This window comes from Spodoptera frugiperda, chromosome 25, assembly GCF_023101765.2.
Source record: "Spodoptera frugiperda isolate SF20-4 chromosome 25, AGI-APGP_CSIRO_Sfru_2.0, whole genome shotgun sequence".
NCBI lineage: Eukaryota > Metazoa > Arthropoda > Insecta > Lepidoptera > Noctuidae > Spodoptera > Spodoptera frugiperda.
The window spans coordinates 1,235,128-1,258,650 of record NC_064236.1 but is presented as its reverse complement, the minus strand read 5'-3'; the positions used below and the strand labels follow the sequence as shown (position 1 = coordinate 1,258,650).

The following is a 23,523-nucleotide window of genomic DNA, read 5'->3' as shown; positions in this document are numbered from 1 at the left end:
TGAGGATAACGAACTCGATACATCTCGGTTGGAAGTCATGCTTGCGACTACTCAACTTTTGAATACCCATACTAACAGTGTGTATCTGGCATAGTGACAGTGTGTGTGTGGTATATTGTCAGTGTGAATGTGACATAGTCACAGTGTGTGTGTGGTATATTGTCAGTGTGAATGTGACATAGTGACAGTGTGTGTGTGGTATATTGTCAGTGTGTATGTGACATAGTGACAGTGTGTGTGTGGTATATTGTCAGTGTGAATGTGACATAGTGACAGTGTGTGTGTGTAGTATATTGTCAGTGTGAATGTGACATAGTCACAGTGTGTGTGTGTGGTATATTGTCAGTGTGAATGTGACATAGTGACAGTGTGTGTGGTATATTGTCAGTGTGAATGTGACATAGTGACAGTGTGTGTGTGTCAGTGTGAATGTGACATAGTCTCAGTGTGTGTGTGTGTGTGTGTGGTATATTGTCAGTGTGAATGTGACATAGTCACAGTGTGTGTGTGTGGTATATTGTCAGTGTGAATGTGACATAGTCACAGTGTGTGTGTGTGGTATATTGTCAGTGTGAATGTGACATAGTGACAGTGTGTGTGGTATATTGTCAGTGTGAATGTGACATAGTGACAGTGTGTGTGTGTCAGTGTGAATGACATAGTCACAGTGTGTGTGTGTGTGTGTGTGGAATATCGTCAGTGTGTATGTGACATAGTCACAGTGTGTGTGTGTGTGTGTGTGTGGTTTATTGTCAGTCAGTGTGTGTATGTGGCATAGTAACAGGTAGTAACATTGTGTGTATGTGTGTGTGTAGAGAAATATATTGTTAGTGTTTATAACAAGACGAGTAATAGTCAGTGTATACAGGTGAACTTATAATGACGTAGAAATAAAACACACTTTGTACCTTATAAAAATAAAATATTAATGTATTTACATAACATTTACAATAAATATTTATAATACTAACATGAAATAAAATTTGTATTTACATACATGGTTGCGATTTTCTAAATTATACATTTATATATTTTATTTGTTTATTTACATAATATTATTATACATTCATCATCATTTATCATTCATCATTAATACTTTAATTGAATAAAATTTTACTATTTCCTACTTCCTACATTTATACAATTATTAATAATTAGTAAGTGTGTATTATACAATATAAATATTACAATTATACTAGACCTTTTAAGACTATATTACATCTAAGTGTGTGTGTGTGTGTGTGTAATGTTAGAAAAAAAGTTACTACTTTAACATATTTTACATTGAATAATATTATACATCTCATTTTTACAGGCAGTTATTTTGTTAATGCAGATATTTATATTTGTTCATATTTTACAGTTAATACTACGAGAATATATACAAGCCATCAAGCTAATTCATCGAGTTTCTGCACATTACTGCAGTCAATGCAAAATCTTGATGTACGACTTCTTCATTATTTAATAGGCTTAGTAACCATTTAGCTCTAAGAATTGCTAACGAATGTAAGTAGCCTAGAGATAATGACACCGAGAACTAACAAAATCTGGTACTGGTACGGAATAAATCTGGACACCATGCCGTGCAACGCAACCTGTACACAGCACGGTACCCGCATACACGTCATACAGCGAGCTAACTATATATACATGCTCCGCTGCATACCGGTACTGATATATTCCGACTTAACAATCAACTACCCCAAACTAAAGGAATGATAAATCTATAACAAGCCAATGGAAAAATAATTATGAACGACACCAATTAGAATTTTGTGAATATATTCCCTATACGGGATAACATTGAGGTACTGGGTTACTGTTAATGCACTGTACTGCTCTTACAAGCAAGCAGAAGGGAAACGTGGAGCTACGCTGCACGTATCTACTCATCGGAGCGATCTCCGCCCGACGTGAGTGACCGACTCGAGATGTTCAACTATCTGCTGGCGAGGGGCAGCGATAGCTCCCTCTATAAGTAGCGGGTAGTCTCAGTAGCAACTGGCGCTTTCTTGGTCTTCCCAATCATCCTTCTGTATTATCACAGTTTAAATAATTCCTGATTTGAGGTATTTGGTTGTTTCTAACACGTCCGATCATACCGATTGGAAGAAGAGAGCTCCTTCGGGTATTGCGAGGGAAGTCAGTTCGTCCGGGTATAATCAGACATGTTCTTGCCTATGTTGATACCGGCTAGCGCACACGTGCTCTATGCCTGCGTCACCATAGGCGGTAAAAGACCCACTGTATTATAAGACCCACTGTATTGTAACAAACGACTATAAAAGTATAAAAGTATAAAAATAGAATACAAATATATAATTATATATATCTTTGGTGTAAATAAATATTCTCTGGTATAAAAATAAACTCTGAATAATCAAATAAACATATGTATAAATATATAAAAGTAAGAATTAGCTAACTAACCAACTATCTACGTTCAGTTACAGTGACTGGCCATGCTGACATATTAGTGTACAGTCCCTCCCTCCCTCCCTCCCGTCTCTACATGAGTGCGCCGCGCTCGAGTTGCGGCCGACACTCTCACTGTAACTTGTCGCTAAGGGACGCTAAAAAGCAACCAAATATTTCGTTAACCTCGTCCCAAAGTTGGTGGGAGGAACGAGTGCTTCTCAAATAAACAAACGCATAAACAAACAAATCAACACATAGAACTTTAAACGACTCCCTATTTGACAAGGAGTCACCTATGGCAGTGCAGTAATGTTGTATACCAATTTGAAAAATTAAAGTACGTAACCTTAAACACCATGTGCTTTAGGTTACGTATTTTAATTGAAAACAAAAGATTGATTAATCCCCGGATTTTTAAAGACAAATTAAAAAATAAATTTTAATTGCTTTTTGTATTGAAATAATCATAACGGTAATGCCGCTAATTAAATTATTAAACTATAAAAGGAAGTTACGCGAAGTTGCTAAACAAAATACAGCTGAGTGTATTATGAAAGTGAACCTGAATGTGTTTTAAGAATTATCTGGTCGATATAACGCTAGGCCGAATATGCAAACATTATTTGTGTAGGTATCGTGCATGGCCTCGACGAACCCAACATCATATCAAACACTACTACTACTAGCCCACTGGTTTTCGGAACTAAATACATCAAACCAACAAAAATAACTTATCCTAGTAGATTATGTCCATTGTTGACGCACAGGCAAAATGACGTTGACGCACTTGATTCACGAAACCATTCCCTTATACCTACCTTATCCTAATACTATCACAAGACACGTAATAAAGTAACTAACAGAATTGTAATCAGATTCAACACGCCTGTACGTCGGATACAACTATGGAACAAACGGTCAGATGCTTGACATTAGCTCCGCCTTATCTACGTCTTGCTTCCACAACACCTCCGTCGCATATAATGCAAACAAGATGTCATAAGCCGGCAAGGTGTTATAGGTTGTATCGACTGTAAGGCAGTGATGCCAATCACCAGTGGGTACATCAAACCTAAATTATATAACAAAAATCACAGACAGCAAATAATAACTTGAGAAACAGACATACTGTTCTGGGGCATCGATTTAAGGCTGATGTCAATGAGCCAAAAACCTGTGCCCTGGAATAGGCAAGAAGTATCGGATAACGCTTCACAAACCGCCCCAAGGCACTTAGAAAATTTTACTAAAATATTTAACTATTATACCAACGAAAACTCCATCTATCGTCGCGCGCAACCCAACCAAAGAACGTGGTAGGATTGTGCCCCAAGGACTATCCACCTTAGTTACTCCGAATACCGCAAACACTAGACCGAGTTGGTAAAAATACTAGAAATAATCACATTTAAGCAATAGCTAACACAATGCAATGGATGCATGCAACTGAACTGAACGGAATAAGAGGATGAAGTAGAGGGCCGAACGAAGGATAACTCCTCATTTGCAATCATTGGAGTCAGGATAGAGATCGAAGGAGGAACTTTTTAAAAAGATAAATAATTAGAAACAAATATGCCACGGCCATGAAAGATGGGGCCGGACATGGCAAGTAGAGACATCATTCCGATGTAGAAGTGAGAGAGGAGACAGGACAGATCGAGTGGAGCTGGGCTCGAAGTGACCGTTCAGTCAGAAGAGTGTCCATCGCGGGCGAACAGTTTGTCTGTTTCGACAACATCTAACAAAATAAAATCCGCTACAACACTTCAGGTAGCCGCATCTTCGTTAGGGTCAAACTCGAGCTTCACGCCACCGCTGAGCCCGTCGGCGTCATCTATCTCCGAGGCGTTAAGCATGTTTAAGGTAACCTGAAATTACAAAAATATCATGATTTATAACAAGATTTTTTTACGGGTTTTAGATATAGGTGCAGAAAATGTAGAGAACATTGGTTTATATCTTAATATTTTCATCATCATCAACAGCCTATAAGTGAGCACTGCTGACTAAAGGCCTCTTCTTAGAACAGAGATGATTTGAGCATAAATCACCACGCTTGCTCAATGCTGGTTGGCAATCTTATATTAAATACTACTGATAGCTACCAACAAAAACGCTAGAATCGGTACAAATTATAAATCAAAGTAATAACACTAGTTCTAAACTAAATAAATAAATAAAATGTTTACTACAGAAGTAAAGGAACGGAAAATAAATGTCTAAATAAAAAATAGCAACTGTGAATAATGTTTAAATAATAATAAATGAGTTCAATTGGAGTAATTATGACATGGCGTTTATCGTAAATTGTATATTGAAAACTAAATTTACATGGCTCCAAAATATATTTAAGGAAAAAATCACACACCAGGGTGGCTTTTAGTCAGTGACAGTCTGACAGTATCTTTCGTCCTACCCAGCGAAGGGGCTCCATGACGATTTCCCAACTTGGGGTAAACAAGGTATTGCCATAAGTTTATCAAGTTCATTGATATTGTTTGCCTTGACCTTAAATAGAAAATTGAACTCACTTGATTTAACTGAAATGAGAATCTTATTTGAAAAGAGAACTAAAAAAATGATTCATGCAACCAGTGACAGACACTAAAGGCAAAGAACATCACAACTAATAATAACTAATTGGTTGCTTAGTCAGTGAATTTATGAACCTCTGCATTATGTCCTAAAGCGATCTGTCTGTTGATCACGCTCAGTGGCGCTGGCGCCGGCTGAGGTGCCTGCTCCGTATTGCTGGTCACTGTACTGCTTACCTCACGCATCGGTATACCTAGGTCCTCGTAGGCCTTTCTTTTCAAGGTGTTGCGAATCTGAGATCTGTAATAAAATAATAAAAATATATGAGTACATGTGCCACTGGTGCACTCACGAGGATAAATGGAAGTGGACACCAGGGCGTGGTTGGCATTTTTCTATTAAGTTCTTAATTTGCTTAGGCAACGCTAGCATTAAGAGAGTGACACGTGTATTTTGTAAGTAAAATAGAGACAAACGCAGCGCACATCATTGACAGTACCAACAAAAATTGCATCGGCCATGAGTAAAAATACGATTACTGATGAGAGATGTAAAAATCGCGGTTGCGGATAAAAACTTAAGGACATCCTTTAATAAATAATAGACCCGCAGTTTGGTGGCGTACGCGCCGCTGGAGGCTGTAATCCGGCAGTCCACGCCCATTGACACTAAACCACACCGCACGATACGAAGAGTGGGGGGATGGCGCCCATCCGTCATTTGTCGCCTTATTCTGTAAGTCATAAAAAGAACGACGTCCAAATGTACCCTCGTATCCAGTATAACTGCAGATATATGACTGTTTAAATAGCAAACAACGAGAGGGAAGGGCAAAGTTGATCGACTTGCTACTTAATCAAAAATCCCGTGGTTGATACCCTTATTAAAAACCAATAATGTGAGGAATATGATGCCCCAAGCTTAAGAAGTAGCCCATCCAGTTACGTCCATAGCTATGCTAGAAGTATCGTATGCGTGTGCGCGATGAAATCCGAAATGTGGAAACTTGCCAAAGAACCAAAATTAAATACGTACGTAGTAAAGTTAAATAAGAACATAACTCTTAAAATCTGCAAGCCGAAGTGGCAATGGGAGGCCACATCGCTCGAAGGACTGACAGCCAATAGACCAGTGATGACCGCACGTCGGAATACGTAACATTCAGGTTCCGTGTGAGGACAAGCTTTTTCTCAACAGTCTGATTGATTTGATATAGGCTGATGATGATCATCATTAATACATTATAGACTTCCTCTAAGTACAAGGAGTTTGCCGTAATCTCAATGTTTGCCTTTTTTTTGCGGGGGGAAAATCGTCCAATGACTTCTCTCACCTTGGGCGAGGCGAGGGGAGTGTCAGACTCTTACTGACTAAAAACCACCCCGTTCCTACTCCTACTTTTCGAACCAGAGCCCCGGTAAACCCGCTAGGTAGTCCGCAGCTGCAGTCTGGATCTGGTCGGGCGGCGAGCATCTCCTTCTCGCCATCCGCAGACCCGCACTTACGGTGGCCGGAGATCGTCGCGCGATCCCCGACGCCCGGAGTGTCTCTCGCGACGGCTGGGGCGTGAGGTTCATTCTTCGTTCGTTCCTTATCTAGCATGACTGCTTCGCAGAAGGAGGAGACGGCATCTCAGTCCTCCTCGCTCCGCACCATGGTTTGTACCAGTGCCGGACGCGAGAGGTCGCCGTCGCTGAGGGCACGCCGGTGCTCAGCCCACGCAGGGCAGACCGCAACCGTATGTTCCACCGTGTCCTCCGGGCGGTCTTTGCAGTGATGACACCCGGGCGTTTCCTCCCGCCCAATCAGAAACAGGAACCTACCGAAACTCCCGTGTCCGGTAAGCACCTGTGTCAGGCGGTAGGTGAGGACGCCTCTCTAACCACTCCTCAGAGGGGACTTACCGCTGCAATGACAGCGAGCCCACCAAGGCTTGGCTAGAGTGTCGTAGTACAGTTTAAAAAAACATTCGACGCTGCGCTTGTCGATGCGTGGCGTCCATTCGAGAAACTTGATGCTCCAAACTATATCACCCTCTACCACTTGCTAATCAATTGGACTTCATTCGTCAGCGACATTTTGTTCTTTTGCTTCTCCTTAGTTTTGATTCGACCTCGCAAAGAAACTTCGAGTATAGCTCTTTCCACGCCGAGTGAACTTGAGCTTTCTTATAAGGCACATAATGAGAGACCAACACTAACTATGGTGACACATACTAATTACAGACAGTATTCTATTAAATATTAAGCCCTCGTCTTGGACTAAGTTATGTGCATGGAAGAAGAAATCTAGTATCTTGAAAACTATCCATTCAAATTGGATTTGACGATTGGACCGTAGTCGAAAACACGGAGGAGTGGAGTGGGCCAAGATGTGATGAAAGTTACAGAATTTCACACACTGCATGTCTAGTCCCCGGGGCGCTGAAACCTAACTAAAGTAACAAAGAAAATCGATGTAAAGTTATAACAGCCGAAAGATCTGCTGAGAAAAGAAGACATGAAGTCTAAATTTTATAACAAAGAACAAATAAAATTGTACTATTCCAAGCTCCAAGAAGATTAAATTGGTCACTGGATACACCTGCAGAGCTCCCCCGATTGTCTTCCTCAACCGCAGCTAAATGAGAAACCAAGAGACTGAAGTGTAACTCACCCTCATACCAGATGTTGCGGCACAGCAATGGCTGCTTCTAACTTCACTAACACTCGATGATAGATAATGCAGACCGAATCACAATCTGAACTAATTCCGCGCACCCACTAACTGACTATTGTAACCAGTCCACAAGATGACAAAGGAGACCGGTTGTGTTCGGAACACGGCGACGCGTCTTAACTGGATGGAGATCGGCGGCGCACTGGCGCAGTGCCGCAGCGCTAGGGCGGAGCACGGGGCAGGGTGCGGTGCATGGAAGCTCGTTCTGCGCAAGTACAACGCCGCAGAGCCCGGGTCTGGCGCGGGGTACAGGGGAGGGGACTGCACAGTACCAAGTACAGCGCATGTGCCAGCCAGGGCGTGGTGCGCGGCGCGGAACTAAAGCATATACAGTATTTATGCACAAGTACAATACCGCAGTGCCAGACTGGGGCACGGGGCACAAGGGAGTAAGGGGTACCAAGTACAGCACGTGTGCCAGCCAGGGCGTGGTGCGCGTCACGATGGGGGAAAGAGAACAAGAATGAGGTGCAGTGTCTGAACCGCGGATATAAATCAATACAGCCGGCCATTTATAGGATCTGCTGTGACTAGGGGGACTTTTTATATAACATACAAATTTAAATAATGTGGAAGAATACAAAATCATCTCGAGAATAATGGCAAAATCAGAGTGCGCAAAATAGCTTTGAATAAATTAATGACACAGAAAATGTCAAGACCAGTTTTAAGTACCATTGTCATGGACTTATAAAATTTGAAACATGTTTCTATGGCATATTCTTGTGCCATGTGCATATATGTATAGAGCCCACAGGCTCGGAATAAGAACGTCTCCTGATCCTTGCTCGCCACTCGGGCACCTATTAGACATAACCTATTGTTAACCGTTGAAGAGTTCCCTCGACTATAATAGTACTTCATTACTAGACTCTTAATGATAATGATACCCCATCTAAGAATCAACTAAAGAAATGATGAATGTTCTCTTGTCTCCCTAGCAGAAATACACACACGCCGTTACCCGAGCTCGCTCCAAGTCGTTCAGCCACCATTACAACTACAAGTCAAGATCAGTGCATGAACACGAACAATCCTAAGTCCAAAATTAGAAGTATGTAGCTCCAAGTAGATTAAATTGGTCTCTGGATACACCTGCAGAACTCCCCCGATTGTCTTCCTCAACCGCAGCTAAAAGAGAAACCAAGAGACTGAAGTATAACTCACCCTCATACCAGGTGTTGCGGCACAGCAATGGCTGCTTCTAACTTCACTAACACTCGATGATAGATAATGCAGACCGAATCACAATCCGAACTAATTCCGCGCACCCACTAACTGACTATTGTAACCAGTCCACAAGATGACAAAGGAGACCGGTTGTGTTCGGAACACGGCGACGCGTCTTAACTGGATGGAGATCGGCGGCGCACTGGCGCAGTGCCGCAGCGCTAGGGCGGGCCACGGGGCAGGGTGCGGTGCAGGGAAGCTCGTTCTGCGCAAGTACAGTGCCGCAGTGCCCGGGTCTGGCGCGGAGTACAGGGGAGGGGACTGCACAGTACCAAGTACAGCGCATGTGCCGGCCAGGGCGTGGTGCGCGGCGTGTTGGGGGGAGGGAGGAGAGAAGCGCGGATAGCAATCTGCGCAAGTACAATACCGCAGTGCCGGACCGTGCCACGTGGTACAGGTGGGGGGAGCAAGGATGCGGTGCAGTGTCTAAACCGCAGATATAAATCAATACAGCCGGCCATCTATAGGATCTGCTGTGACTAGGGGGATTTTTATATAACATAGAAATTATGTTGAAGAATACAAAATTATCTCGAAAATAATGGCGAAATCAGACTGCGCAAAATAGTTGTGAATAATTAAATGACACACTAAAAATGTCAAGATCAGTTTTGAGTTCCACTGTCATGCTCATAGGCTCGGAATAAGAACGTCTCCTGATCCTTGCTCGCCACTCGGGCACCTATTAGACATAAGGGCCCTTAGTCCTTCGAGCGATATAGACTGTCCACTATTACTTTTTTTTTAGGATGTAGCTTTAGAGCTAGAAGATATAGCTATGTCGGCGACACAAGTCGTTTGGCAAATTTCCACAATTTGGACTTAGTCGTGCACAGACTTAACTTCATCGGTCCTGGCGACTCTGTCTCTTTATAATAGGCCAGAAGTCTGAGTGACCTGACACAAGGCACCTATTGTTAACCGTTGAAGAGTTCCCTCGACTATAATAGTACTTCAATATCAGACTCCTATTTATAATGAAACCGCATCTAAGAATCAACTAAATAAATGATGAATGTTCTCTTGTCTCCCTAGCAGAAATACACACACGCCGTTACCCGAGCTCGCTCCAAGTCGTTCAGCCACCATTACAACTACAAGTCAAGATCAGTGCATGAACACGAACAATCCTAAGTCCAAAATTAGAAGTATGTAGCTCCAAGTAGATTAAATTGGTCTCTGGATACACCTGCAGAACTCCCCCGATTGTCTTCCTCAACCGCAGCTAAAAGAGAAACCAAGAGACTGAAGTATAACTCACCCTCATACCAGGTGTTGCGGCACAGCAATGGCTGCTTCTAACTTCACTAACACTCGATGATAGATAATGCAGACCGAATCACAATCCGAACTAATTCCGCGCACCCACTAACTGACTATTGTAACCAGTCCACAAGATGACAAAGGAGACCGGTTGTGTTCGGAACACGGCGACGCGTCTTAACTGGATGGAGATCGGCGGCGCACTGGCGCAGTGCCGCAGCGCTAGGGCGGAGCACGGGGCAGGGTGCGGTGCATGGAAGCTCGTTCTGCGCAAGTACAGTGCCGCAGTGCCCAAGTCTAGCGCGGGGTACAGGGGAGGGGACTGCACAGTACCAAGTACAGCGCATGTGCCGGCCAGGGCGTGGTGCGCGGCGTGTTGGGGGGAGGGAGGAGAGAAGCGCGGATAGCAATCTGCGCAAGTACAATACCGCAGTGCCGGACCGTGCCACGTGGTACAGGTGGGGGGGGAGCAAGGATGCGGTGCAGTGTCTAAACCGCAGATATAAATCAATACAGCCGGCCATCTATAGGATCTGCTGTGACTAGGGGGATTTTTATATAACATAGAAATTATGTTGAAGAATACAAAATTATCTCGAAAATAATGGCGAAATCAGACTGCGCAAAATAGTTGTGAATAATTAAATGACACACTAAAAATGTCAAGATCAGTTTTGAGTTCCACTGTCATGCTCATAGGCTCGGAATAAGAACGTCTCCTGATCCTTGCTCGCCACTCGGGCACCTATTAGACATAAGGGCCCTTAGTCCTTCGAGCGATATAGACTGTCCACTATTACTTTTTTTTTAGGATGTAGCTTTAGAGCTAGAAGATATAGCTATGTCGGCGACACAAGTCGTTTGGCAAATTTCCACAATTTGGACTTAGTCGTGCACAGACTTAACTTCATCGGTCCTGGCGACTCTGTCTCTTTATAATAGGCCAGAAGTCTGAGTGACCTGACACAAGGCACCTATTGTTAACCGTTGAAGAGTTCCCTCGACTATAATAGTACTTCAATATCAGACTCCTATTTATAATGAAACCGCATCTAAGAATCAACTAAATAAATGATGAATGTTCTCTTGTCTCCCTAACAGAAATACACACACGCCGTTACCCGAGCTCGCTCCAAGTCGTTCAGCCACCATTACAACTACAAGTCAAGATCAGTGCATGAACACGAACAATCCTAAGTCCAAAATTAGAAGTATGTAGCTCCAAGTAGATTAAATTGGTCTCTGGATACACCTGCAGAACTCCCCCGATTGCCTTCCTCAACCGCAGCTAAAATAAAACCAAGAGACTGAAGTATAACTCACCCTCATACCAGGTGTTGCGGCACAGCAATGGCTGCTTCTAACTTCACTAACACTCGATGATAGATAATGCAGACCGAATCACAATCCGAACTAATTCCGCGCACCCACTAACTGACTATTGTAACCAGTCCACAAGATGACAAAGGAGACCGGTTGTGTTCGGAACACGGCGACGCGTCTTAACTGGATGGAGATCGGCGGCGCACTGGCGCAGTGCCGCAGCGCTAGGGCGGAGCACGGGGCAGGGTGCGGTGCAGGGAAGCTCGTTCTGCGCAAGTACAACGCCGCAGTGCCCGGGTCTAGCGCGGGGTACAGGGGAGGGGGCTGCATAGTACCGAGTACAGCGCATGTGCCGGCCAGGGCGTGGTGCGCGGCACGATGGGGGGGGGGGGGGGGGAACGAAAGCGTATACTGTATGTATGCGCAAGTACAGTACCGCAGTGCCAGGGTCTAGCACGGGGCAGAGGGGGGGGGGGTGTGTCTGCACGGGAACAAATAAAGTGCGGGTGCAATGCCACAGCTCCAAGATGTAGCAGGTAAACCGTCAGAGGGTAGCGGGTGTGCTCATTAGCGCAACCTGCGCGCGCAGTGACGCGGTCTTGAGGTGTGGCTGGGGGGAGGAAACAGGAAGAGTGGTGCCCTGCAGTGTATACTGCTCCTGTGCACATTTCCAATATTACATAACAATAAGCCTCCCTTTTCTATAGAGGATAGGTTAAAGCATTGCCTAACATAACATCACGACTGATTTAATAGGTTTTTAGGGATACAGAATAGTGTAGAAGTTAGTAGTGTAGTTGATAATTGGGACAGTCGAAAATAAGACAACAAAACGAACTTTCACGCAACGTTGGAAAGGTATATAAAGACACGGCATGTAGACTAGAAGACATAAAACCCTAAAATTCTAAGCTGACACTGCAAATATTAACATTTGATATGTTAATATTTGCATTACCGCATCTATGTGAGAGGTAAAATAAGTTCTAATGTACTATTTACCCACGTGGGGGTGCACGCCACGGGAGCACCTGCACTTAGCGTGCAGAATGTGGGGGTGGGGGGGGGGGAGGCCGTAGAGTAAGGTAGCTCGGTGTGTAACGAGTGTTCCGGTCAATCACCGGAGTTCGTGATTATCTATGTAAGCGGAATTGCGACACCGCGCTACATGCATCGAACATTTTGTATTACTTAGGTAAACACGATCAGCATATATCCCTTTCGTATAGCACATCGACTCACCTCATCCTATTCACCTAATTAGTTTTAATTAACTGTATTGTGTATTGCGAGAAATATACCTAAGCAACATCACGCCTTTTATCCCCGAAGGGGTAGGCAGAGGTGCTCATTACGACACGTAATGCCGCTATACAATGTACCTACACCCACTTTTCACCATTTGTGTTATAAGTCCCATGTAATAGGGGGTGAGCCTAATGCCATATACTGGACACAATTCCAGACTCCGTGCTACTACTGAGATTTTTTTCTGAAAACCGAAAAAGGCCCAGTAATACTTTGCCCGACCCGGGAATCGAACCCGAGACCCCTTGTCCGGCAGTCGCTACTAGCCCATAAATCAGGCTCGGTTAGAAATGGACACCTATCACTCGATATGTGTCAATAACTTTAAAATTTCTTCGGGGTATTATTATATGTGTGTTATGAAGCTTTTTCAACTTAAACTGTGGATCATAACATCCAACCATTTGTTTGGATTGTACCCCGACAGATACATGTACAAACATTTATATTTAACGTTACGTTGGTTTTTTTAATATTCGTTTAAGTTTTCGGTGGGGCTTCCACATCATTGTGCGTGGAAACTTTTTTTAAGTGGTAAGATATGATGTCCATGTCATAATCAGTTTTTGAAACGATTAGACTGGATTTTATACAGGGTGAGTTTGAACTCGACATGTTCCTCTCAAGATATGATTATACAACTAATTTCCTACAAAATTAGCCCTAAGGTCCCTAAGGTCCCTGGTCCGAAAGTAGCTAGTTTCTGAGATATTCAACACTAGCTTTTGCCCGCGACTTCGTTCGCGTGGAATAGTGACTTCCGGCAAATTTTTGGTTTTAACCACATAGTTCCCATAGCTATAGGCTGATGATGATGATGAGTTCCCGATCTCGCGGGATCTTTTCAAAAATGAGATGTGGAAGATATTCCAGGGAACTCTTCAAAAATCAACATAATGAGCTCTGCGTTTGAATTTAATAGATGTATACTCACTTAGGGCATTGAAAAAATTGTTTAAAAACGGACTTTAACTAAAGAAATATTATAATCTTTCCGAACTTAAGATGAAAACTAACTTAAAACTAAAGAAAGCTACGAATTACGAATTTATAACAATTAAAAAAGAAACTATATTAGAACCTATCCTTTATGCTATAATAACCAAGCTTAAACTAAATAATTTAAAAGAAACGACTTAAATCTAATCTAATTAATTTATAAATTAGACTTACAATTTTATTAAAAAAACTAACTACAGTAACTACTAATAATCGATATCAAACTAAACCTACGTTAAAAAGTTTAACCAGAAAACCAGGAAAACCCAACAAATAAACTTATTAATTGACAAATACAACGAAACCAATTTAGAATATACGAAACAGCAGGACCACTACAGACAAATAATCATACGACTGATAATACACATTTTCTACAATAGTACCGAAGCGCTCGGCCGATACCTAACCAAATAATAATTGTAACAAAACCATAGCGCAATCTATTTCGATCCCAACGCCATCTATCGAGGATAAAGACAACTTGGATTATTTATTTATACTCCGTTCGGGCATTTTCTTTGTACTAAAAGTTTAATTATATTGATATAATTTTTTTCATACCTTTTTACTATTTGTTAACTTTTTTCGATGAATTAAAACAATATCATGAACCGAAGTCGTGTAACGATCGACATAGAATTATCTATACTCCGTTAGAGCGTTTTCTTTGTACTAAAAGTTGTATTATGTTATATTTTTCAATGCTTTTTACTATTTTGTAAAAACAAATTTCCAATGAATTAAAACAATAACATGAACTGAACAATTGTAATTACACCATTGCGCGATCAACGCCATCTATCTACGGAGTATAGGAACAGCCCGACATTGTTCAATTCCGTACTGTAAGTACGAAATTCAATGTACAGACAGCACTTTTCTACGATTTTATTATATGTATAGATTTATTTTTATTTTATTTTTATTTTATTTTTATTTTATTTTTATTTTATTTTTATTTTATTTTTATTTTATTTTTATTTTATTTTTATTTTATTTTTATTTTATTTTTATTTTATTTTTATTTTATTTTTATTTTATTTTTATTTTATTTTTATTTTATTTTTATTTTATTTTTATTTTATTTTTATTTTATTTTTATTTTATTTTTATTTTATTTTTATTTTATTTTTATTTTATTTTATTTTTATTTTATTTTATTTTTATTTTATTTTTATTTTATTTTTATTTTTATTTTATTTTTATTTTATTTTTATTTTATTTTTATTTTATTTTTATTTTATTTTTATTTTATTTTATTTTTATTTTATTTTTATTTTATTTTTATTTTTATTTTTATATTTATTTTTATTCTTATTTATTTTTATTTTTATTTTTATTTTTATTTTTATTTTTATTTTTATTTTTATTTTTATTTTTATTTTTATTTTTATTTTTATTTTTATTTTTATTTTTATTTTTATTTTTATTTTTATTTTTATTTTTATTTTTATTTTTATTTTTATTTTTATTTTTATTTTTATTTTTATTTTTATTTTTATTTTTATTTTTATTTTTATTTTTATTTTTTTTTATTTTTATTTTTATTTTTATTTTTATTTTTATTTTTATTTTTATTTTTATTTTTATTTTATTTTATTTTTATTTTATTTTATTTTTATTTTTATTTTTATTTTATTTTTATTTTTATTTTATTTTATTTTTATTTTATTTTATTTTTATTTTTATTTTATTTTTATTTTTATTTTTATTTTATTTTTATTTTATTTTTATTTTATTTTTATTTTATTTTTATTTTATTTTTATTTTATTTTTATTTTATTTTTATTTTATTTTTATTTTATTTTTATTTTATTTTTATTTTATTTTTATTTTATTTTATTTTATTTTATTTTTATTTTATTTTTATTTTATTTTTTGATTTTTGAAATAAAAATATATCTATGTCCTTTCTAAGGTTCTAAACTATATCTGTACCAAATTTCAACCAAATCAAATAGTTGCGGAGATTAATGGTATAAGCATAGAATGTTCGACGTGATTCTTTAATTTGACATAACTTTTTTATTTATGAACCGATTGACATGAAACAAACACTAAATGTAAATTTAAGCATCCCACAATATATTCGTGAAAACCGCATCCAACTCGGATCAGCCGTTTCTGAGATTAGCGCGCACAGACGAACAGACAAACAGACAAACAGACAAACAGACAAACAGACAAACAGACAAACAGACAAACAGACAAAAAAAAAGTTAATTACATTTTTGGGTTCGACATCGACATAACAATAACCCCTGCTATTTTTTTTATTTTTATTTTCAATGTACAGACAGCACTTTTCTACGATTTTATTATATGTATAGATTTTTGGTTTTGGTCAAAAATCCCGAACTGACTACAAAAACATTAATAAAAAAAAAACTGATTTTATTTAAGTTATTTTAGTTTTGATCAGTTGCCAATTAGTAATCATTTTTTAATACTAATAATGGTAGATATATTGTTCGTTTAAAAAAGTAAATTTTTATCAAATTTTTCCGTAGGTTCCGTAGCAACAAGTAGATGACATAATATAAAAGTTATAAAATATTTTGGTTTTACATAATGTTTTTATGAACGACAAAGTTATATTTGCGTTTATTTCTTAAAAACGAATAATGATATGTCGTTCAAACCAATTTTCGTTGAATATTTTCATTGAAATCTCGAGCATAAATTTTTTTAGCTTTCTCACTATCTAATTTTAAAAGTTACAGGAGGGGGCACTCATTTTTCCATTTTGGAAGCGTCTATCTTACAAACAATTGATTTTGACGAAAAATGGCTTTACTTGGCCATAGATAGATACCCATCACGGATAAGTTAGATAATTTTTGTTTTTTAATCAGTTATATGTGTGGAGTGTGCCCCCTTTAATTTTTACATTTATTAAAAGGTTTCTAAAAGTTTCTACGCTTAGTGTAATATATTTTTTAAATAATCCAATTTTCTATTGACCAAATTAGTGACACAAACAAGGTTTGGTAAAAATTTACTTGCTCTTTTAAAACGAATGATATTGCTGCCATTATTAGTATTAAGAACTGATTACTGATGAAAACTAAAACAACTTAAATCAAACCAGTATTTTTTTACTTATTGATGTTTTTGTAGTCAGTTCTTTAACTGTTCAAGATAGTGTGTGTTAGTGGGCAGACAACCTGATTAAGTTTTTAGGGTGCAAGCTGCTTCCAACCGGCTAATTTGAAAGTCATTGAGGGAGGTCTACGTTTATTAGAGGACGTCTTTTTAGCTCAAATGATGATGATGATGATAATCCTTTACGAGTACTACTTTTTACGAATTCAACGATGTAAGAAATGTGGAACAAGGGGATCTGGAAAGAGAGTGGAAGAGAGTGGTGAGGTGCAGACTGAGAACAGACAGTGAGTCTTTCGTGTATGTGAAGGCAAAGAAAATAAATCCAAAGACGAAACCGACAAAACTACAGAGCTTCTACTATACTCCGTCTCTTCAACGACACAACGAAGTAGACGTGAACACTGAGACACCAGTTCTAACAGCCGACTTACTTTACGTCAGGTGATTTGGCACAGTAATGGGTACTTGTAACGTAACTCACACTCAAGAACAGATAATGGAATACACTGATGTGTAAACTATATGCTGGTATGCGGCACACTGACGTAAGTGTAAAGCCTGTAAGTGGCCACTGCTGACCAAGGAGACTCTTCTCACATCACGCTTGCTCAATGCAGTGCATTGCAATTATCAACATTAAGAAGTATGTTTTAGCAGACTATAAACATCAATATCGCATTATATAAAGTAGTTCTTGTGTCGAAGAGTAACAATCATAATAAACCTCACATACATCCACTCACAAACTTTCTTCTTTTCAAACTTAAAGCATAACTGGGATTTTTTCGGTTTTTCGAAAATCTTTCAGTAGTAGCACGAAATATGGAATTGTGCTCAGTATATGGCAATAGTCTCATCCCCCATTACATGGGACTTATAACAGAACTGGTGAAAAGTTGTAAAGTATGAAGTGGGATTACATGCCGTAATGTGCACCTGTGCCTGCCCCTTCAGAGATAAAAGGTTAGACGTTACTATATGATTTAGTGTGAAGTGATAGAGTAACAAAAAACACAGTCAAAATCAAACATTCATATATCCTCACAAACTGGTATTTAACTTTTTAATTGTAATAGTAGCCTCTGCGCACTCACAGAGGCTACTATTATAATTAGGAGGATTATTATATTATAATTAGGAGCCACTGCTCCAACCATGTTGGTTGATAAAAAGTAGCCTGTGTATTATGTCAACGCATTGTGACTTCTCTGGTGATGTAGGTGTCCATGATGAGACGTGTTAATGGATTACCATTAGATGATCTGTTTGACTGTTTGCCTTCTATTCCATAAAAAAATCTCATTCATTCATATCTGTTCGATTCCGAGGGTCAGATTTCCAGGTCGGGTAGAATATTATGCGGGATATTTCGGTTTTCGAAAAAATTCTCAGTGTTACCAAGGAGTCTGGAATTGTGCCCAGTATATGACAATAGACTAACCCCCTATGATATGAAACTCATAACATAAATGGTGATAAGTGGGTATACATTGTGGTGGGCACCTCTAACTTTCTTTGGGGATAAAAGGCGTGACGGTATAAAAAAGACCTTCAAACTTAATCGTTGTTCAAGTTCATATTATAAGACTTTTTTTAATCCTAAACATGACTAATAAGACATTTAATCATGGAATGCCAGTACCAGTCTACCAACTCGATCATCAGACCTTCAAACTTAATCGTTGTTCAAGTTAATTCTAAAAATCCTAAACACGACTATGATACGACTTTCATCATTGAATGCTCAGTGCCAGTCTTGCAACTCCACCATCACCATGATTAAAAACTTAATCATGGTCCAAGTTCATTACAAGATCTATCTAAAAACCTCAAACACGACTATGATACGATATTCCATCATGGAATGCCAGTGCCTCTCTACCTGCTCCATCATCAGACCTTCAAACTTAGTTGTGGTCCAATTTCATTACAAGATCTTTCTAGGAAGTCCAAACTCGACTATGATACGACATCCTATCATGGAATTCTAGTGCCTCGCTCCCAGCTCTATCATCAGACCTTCAAAGTTATTTGTGAATTGTGATCCAAGTTCAATACAAGATTTCCTAACAAACCCAAAAACGACTATGATACGATATTCCATCATGGAATGCCAGTGCCTCTCTACTAACTCCATCATCAGACCTTCAATCTTAATCGTAGTTCAAGTTAATTATAAGACTTCTAAAAATCCTAAACACGACTATGATACGACATTTCATCATCGAATGCTCAGCGCCAGTCTTCTAACTCCATCATCAGACCTTCAAACTCAATTGTGGTACAAGTTCATTAGAAGAACTTTTTGGAAGCCCAAACAACCATGGGTGGCGGCGATTGCTTACCATCAGGTGATACGTCTTATAGTTAAACGGCGTGTTTCATAAAAAAACAGGTCTACGATGCGACATTTCAACGTCGAATGCCAGTGCCTCTCTACCAGCTTCATCATCAGACCTTTAAACTTATTCATGGTCCAAGATCTTTATAGGAAGCCCAAACACGACTTCGATACGACATTCTGTCATGAAACCCCAGTGCCAGTCTACCAACTCCATCATCAGACCTTCAATCTTAATTGGGGTCCAAGTTCATTACAAGACCTTTCTAGGAAGCCCAAACACGACTATGATACGATACTGCATCATGGAATACCAGTGCCAATCTCCAACTCCATCATCAGACCTTTAATCTTTATCATGGTCTAAGTTCATTACAAGTACAAGACCTTTCTAGGAAGCCCAAATACGACTATAATACGACATTCCATCATGGAACGCCAGTGCCTCTATACCAGCTCCATCATCAGACCTTCAAACTTAATCATGGTCCAAGTTCATTACAAGACCTTTCTAAAAAGCCCAAACACGACTGCGATACGTCATTCCTTCATGGAATGCCAGTGCCTCTCTACGAGCTCCATCATCAGACCTTCAAACTTAATTGTGGTCCAAGTTCATTACAAGACCTTTCTAAAAAACCCAAACACGACTACGATACGACATTCCATCATGGAATGCCAGTGCCAATCTCCAACTCCATCATCAGACCTTCACACTTAATCAAACTTTAAGTTCATTACAAGACCTTTCTAAAAAACCCAAATACGACAAATCTGTCGGCTCCATCATAAGATCAGGTTAATAGGCCCATATTATTGTATTGTCATCAGAACTACATACAACTGCCAATTTTGATAACGCTACGACCCTAGGAAGATGGTTTAATTCGATACAAGAAGATTTCGTATTAAAGGTGAGTTAAAAAGGAAAGCAGTTCTTACTTAATAAGGATATATAGGTACTTAAACGTAGGTACGAACATCCGAGCCCGGAGTGAAATCAATTAAGGAGGGTGGGGTGGGGTGGTCTGGGAGGGTTGTGCTAGACAGAGGGCATTGCACCGCGCGAGTCCTTTGTTTAAAGAAGTTAAAATGGGAACATCGACACGCCGATAATAAGGCATGTGAAGACACGACCAGACATAATATGAAGACAAGAAGAATAAAATAACTCAAGACTGCAAATGGATCCTAAGATGAAACCAACAGAACTGCAAAACTCCTCCTGCAGTCTTCCTCCTCGAACTTATTTATATGGATGCTGAAACACAAGTTTTAATGTACGACCTACCCACCCTCTCCTTCATAAGACATCTGAAGACACGATAAGACATATGTAACCACGAAGAATTAAATAACCCAAGACTGCAGCAAATGGACCATAAGCTGAAACCAAAAAAAACTGCTGAGCTCCTTCTGCAGCCTTCCACCTCGAACTTATGACTCCTGGAACATAAGTTTTAATTTAATGTTCAACTTACCATCATCATACCAGATGTTGCGGCACAGCAATGGCTGCTTCTAACTTCACTAACACTCGATGATAGATAATGCAGACCGAATCACAATCCGAACTAATTCCGCGCACCCACTAACTGACTATTGTAACCAGTCCACAAGATGACAAAGGAGACCGGTTGTGTTCGGAACACGGCGACGCGTCTTAACTGGATGGAGATCGGCGGCGCACTGGCGCAGTGCCGCAGCGCTAGGGCGGAGCACGGGGCAGGGTGCGGTGCAGGGAAGCTCGTTCTGCGCAAGTACAACGCCGCAGTGCCCGGGTCTAGCGCGGGGTGCAGAGGGAGGGGACTGCACAGAACCAAGTACAGCGCATGTGCCGGCCAGGGCGTGGTGCGCAACGCGGAACAAAGGGTCTAGCGCGGGGTACGGGGCACGAGGGGGGGGGGTGCGGTGCATGGACGCGTTCTGCGCAAGTGAAATGCCGCAGTACCAGGCTTCTGGTACAGACTCCAAAGAGGTGAAATACTGCAGAGCGGAGGGGGGAACTCCGACATGATGAGGCGTCCGAGAGGGGGTGTAATACCGCATGATGGGATGAGGGTACCTCGATAATGAAGGTAGATTCTCGAAATAGCGAGGAGAGGTGGGTGGTGGGTGACAAAAGAGCTTATACTGCGAGTGTGCAGGCTTCAAATTCGTTGTTGTAACTTCACGCCGTTTTTTGTAGAAGTATTAGACAGGGCTCTATTATGTCATTAAAAAAGTTCAGCCATGAAATTTGGGAATCGAACTCAAGCTTTTTAACCTTATACATTCCTAACAGTGACAGGGTCCTTAACACAGACAATGGTCAGGGGTGACTATAGATTGTAATCTATACTGGATATTACAAAGCTGAAGAGATTTTTCGATCGTTTGAACAACAAGTACATAGTAATGCGAATACCTTTTCAGAAGACCTTTTTCGCAATTATCCTAATCGAACCCTTTGTGTTTTCTAACATATTGTCACAACACGTCATTTTTCCAAAAGGTGAGCTGGGTTCTTGGTCCTACGTATGTACAAAACTTAAGCTGTTTTAATGTCTACATGGTGGTTTTTAGGGTTCCGTAGCCAAATGGCAAAAAACGGAACCCTTATAGATTTGTCATGTCTGTCTGTCTGTCTGTCCGTCCGTCCGTCCGTCCGTATGTTACAGCCATTTATTTCCGAAACTGTTGGGCCTACATAGTTGAAACTTTGTAGGTTGATGTATTTCGGTAACCGCTATTCGTTTTTTGAAAATAAAAAATAATATATTTAAAAATTAAAGGGGGCACTCCATACATGGAACTGACACAAAAATTTTTTTCATCTAACATATCCGTGATGGGTGTCTATGGATAGGTCTTTAAAAAATACATTAAGGTTCCTAAAATCATTTTTCGTCAAAATCAACCGTTTGAAAGTTAGACGCTTCCAAAGTGGAAAAATGAGTGTCCCCCCCCCCCTCTAACTTTTAAAATAAGAGCCAACTCACACCGAAAGAGCGGCGAAGGGCAGCGGAGCGCAGCGACCCGCTCAGTAGAGAAGGCGCGAGGATTCCCGTGACTGCTCGAGAAGTCGCTGGAATGCGCGAGAAGTCGCGGGACACCGCGCGCCATCTCGAGCCCGCACGCGATGAATTCACGGTCATATAATTGTACAGGCAGTCGTACATTTGCACCAAATAAATAAGCTTTTCTTCATCCATTTCCATTACTTCTGTATTCGTTGCACTGCAAGGAATGAATGCGAAATAGCGAATGCCCGCGCACAACAGACGCACGCGGCGGGCTTCGGGGCGAGAGGCGGGATATTGCCAGCGGCCGCTCGTGACTGCTCGAGCATTCTCGGGAATTCCCGAGAATGCTCGCGCAGGCGCACGGCTCCGTTTATGGAATTCGCCGGAATTCCTGCGGCTCCGCGGGCATCCGCGCGCCTCGTTCGAGTTTCTCATGCGATAATAGTATTTATAATAATAAAAATTAAGTTAAAATTCTCATGACACTGAAACTGCGCTCCGCTTCGCTGCCCTTCGCCGCTCTTTCGGTGTGAGTTGGCCCTAAGAGAGTGAGAAAACTAAAAAAAAATATATGCTGTAGATTTCAATAGAAACTAACAACGAAAATTGGTTTGAACCAGATATCATTATTAGTTTTTAGGAAATAAAACATTTTCAAAAACCGCAAATATAACTTTGTTCTTCATACAAACACTATGTAATCTACTTGCTGTTACGGAACCCTTCATGTGCGAGTCCGACTCGCACTTGGCCGGTTTTGAGTGTATTATTCACTTTAGGGCTGATTTTAAAATCAACAGATAATTTTTAATTGAAGAATAATTGACATTAAGGCGCTGTGCATAGTCAAAATAGGATTGATTCAACAGATTTTTTTGCCCAATGTTTACATGTTAGAGCAACAAAAAAAATATATGTTAATCTTGATCATTTTTATGAATGGACCACCTTCTTCAAAACACGATTTCTATAAATTTTCTCGATAAAAAAAATCATAAACTAACCATTTAAATTGAAATTCTAGCCATTGTAACTATATTATTTATGAACATATCTTAATAAAATTAATAACAGTGACGTAATTTAAAATAATAAAGGGATCTGCCTTATTTATTTGTCGATTGAAATGAGATATTTGTAAGAATTAATATAATTCATGATAAATAACTCAGAACGAATCGAACAAAACGTCGTCCGATCATGACATCTATTCGTTTCTCTTTCATTCCTACGCGGACCGGCAGTGACCGCTGAGGCGCGCTGCTT

At 39.7% G+C, this 23,523-nt stretch overlaps 1 protein-coding gene and 1 long non-coding RNA gene across 3 annotated transcripts in view; both read right to left on the bottom strand.

Moving 5' to 3' along the window:
• Positions 1-901: 901 nt before the first annotated feature.
• LOC118268507 (chromatin complexes subunit BAP18) overlaps positions 902-23,523 on the bottom strand; it is a 76,952-nt gene continuing 54,330 nt past the window's right edge. The window contains exons 4-5 of one of the 2 annotated variants that reach the window (XM_035583356.2): positions 5,196-5,259; positions 902-4,292 (exon numbers count right to left, since the gene is read on the bottom strand). In XM_035583356.2, coding sequence (XP_035439249.2) covers positions 4,191-4,292; positions 5,196-5,259 — 166 coding nt within the window. In that variant the 3' untranslated portion in view covers positions 902-4,190. Of the gene's footprint in view, positions 4,293-5,093; positions 5,260-23,523 lie in introns of both variants that reach the window. The other variant, XM_035583203.2, reaches the window with a different exon arrangement.
• Positions 6,012-11,221, bottom strand: LOC126912399 (uncharacterized). Its single transcript, XR_007707086.1, has 2 exons — positions 10,097-11,221; positions 6,012-7,542 (listed from the first exon to the last, which is right to left on the bottom strand). It is a non-coding gene; the product is annotated as an uncharacterized LOC126912399 (long non-coding RNA).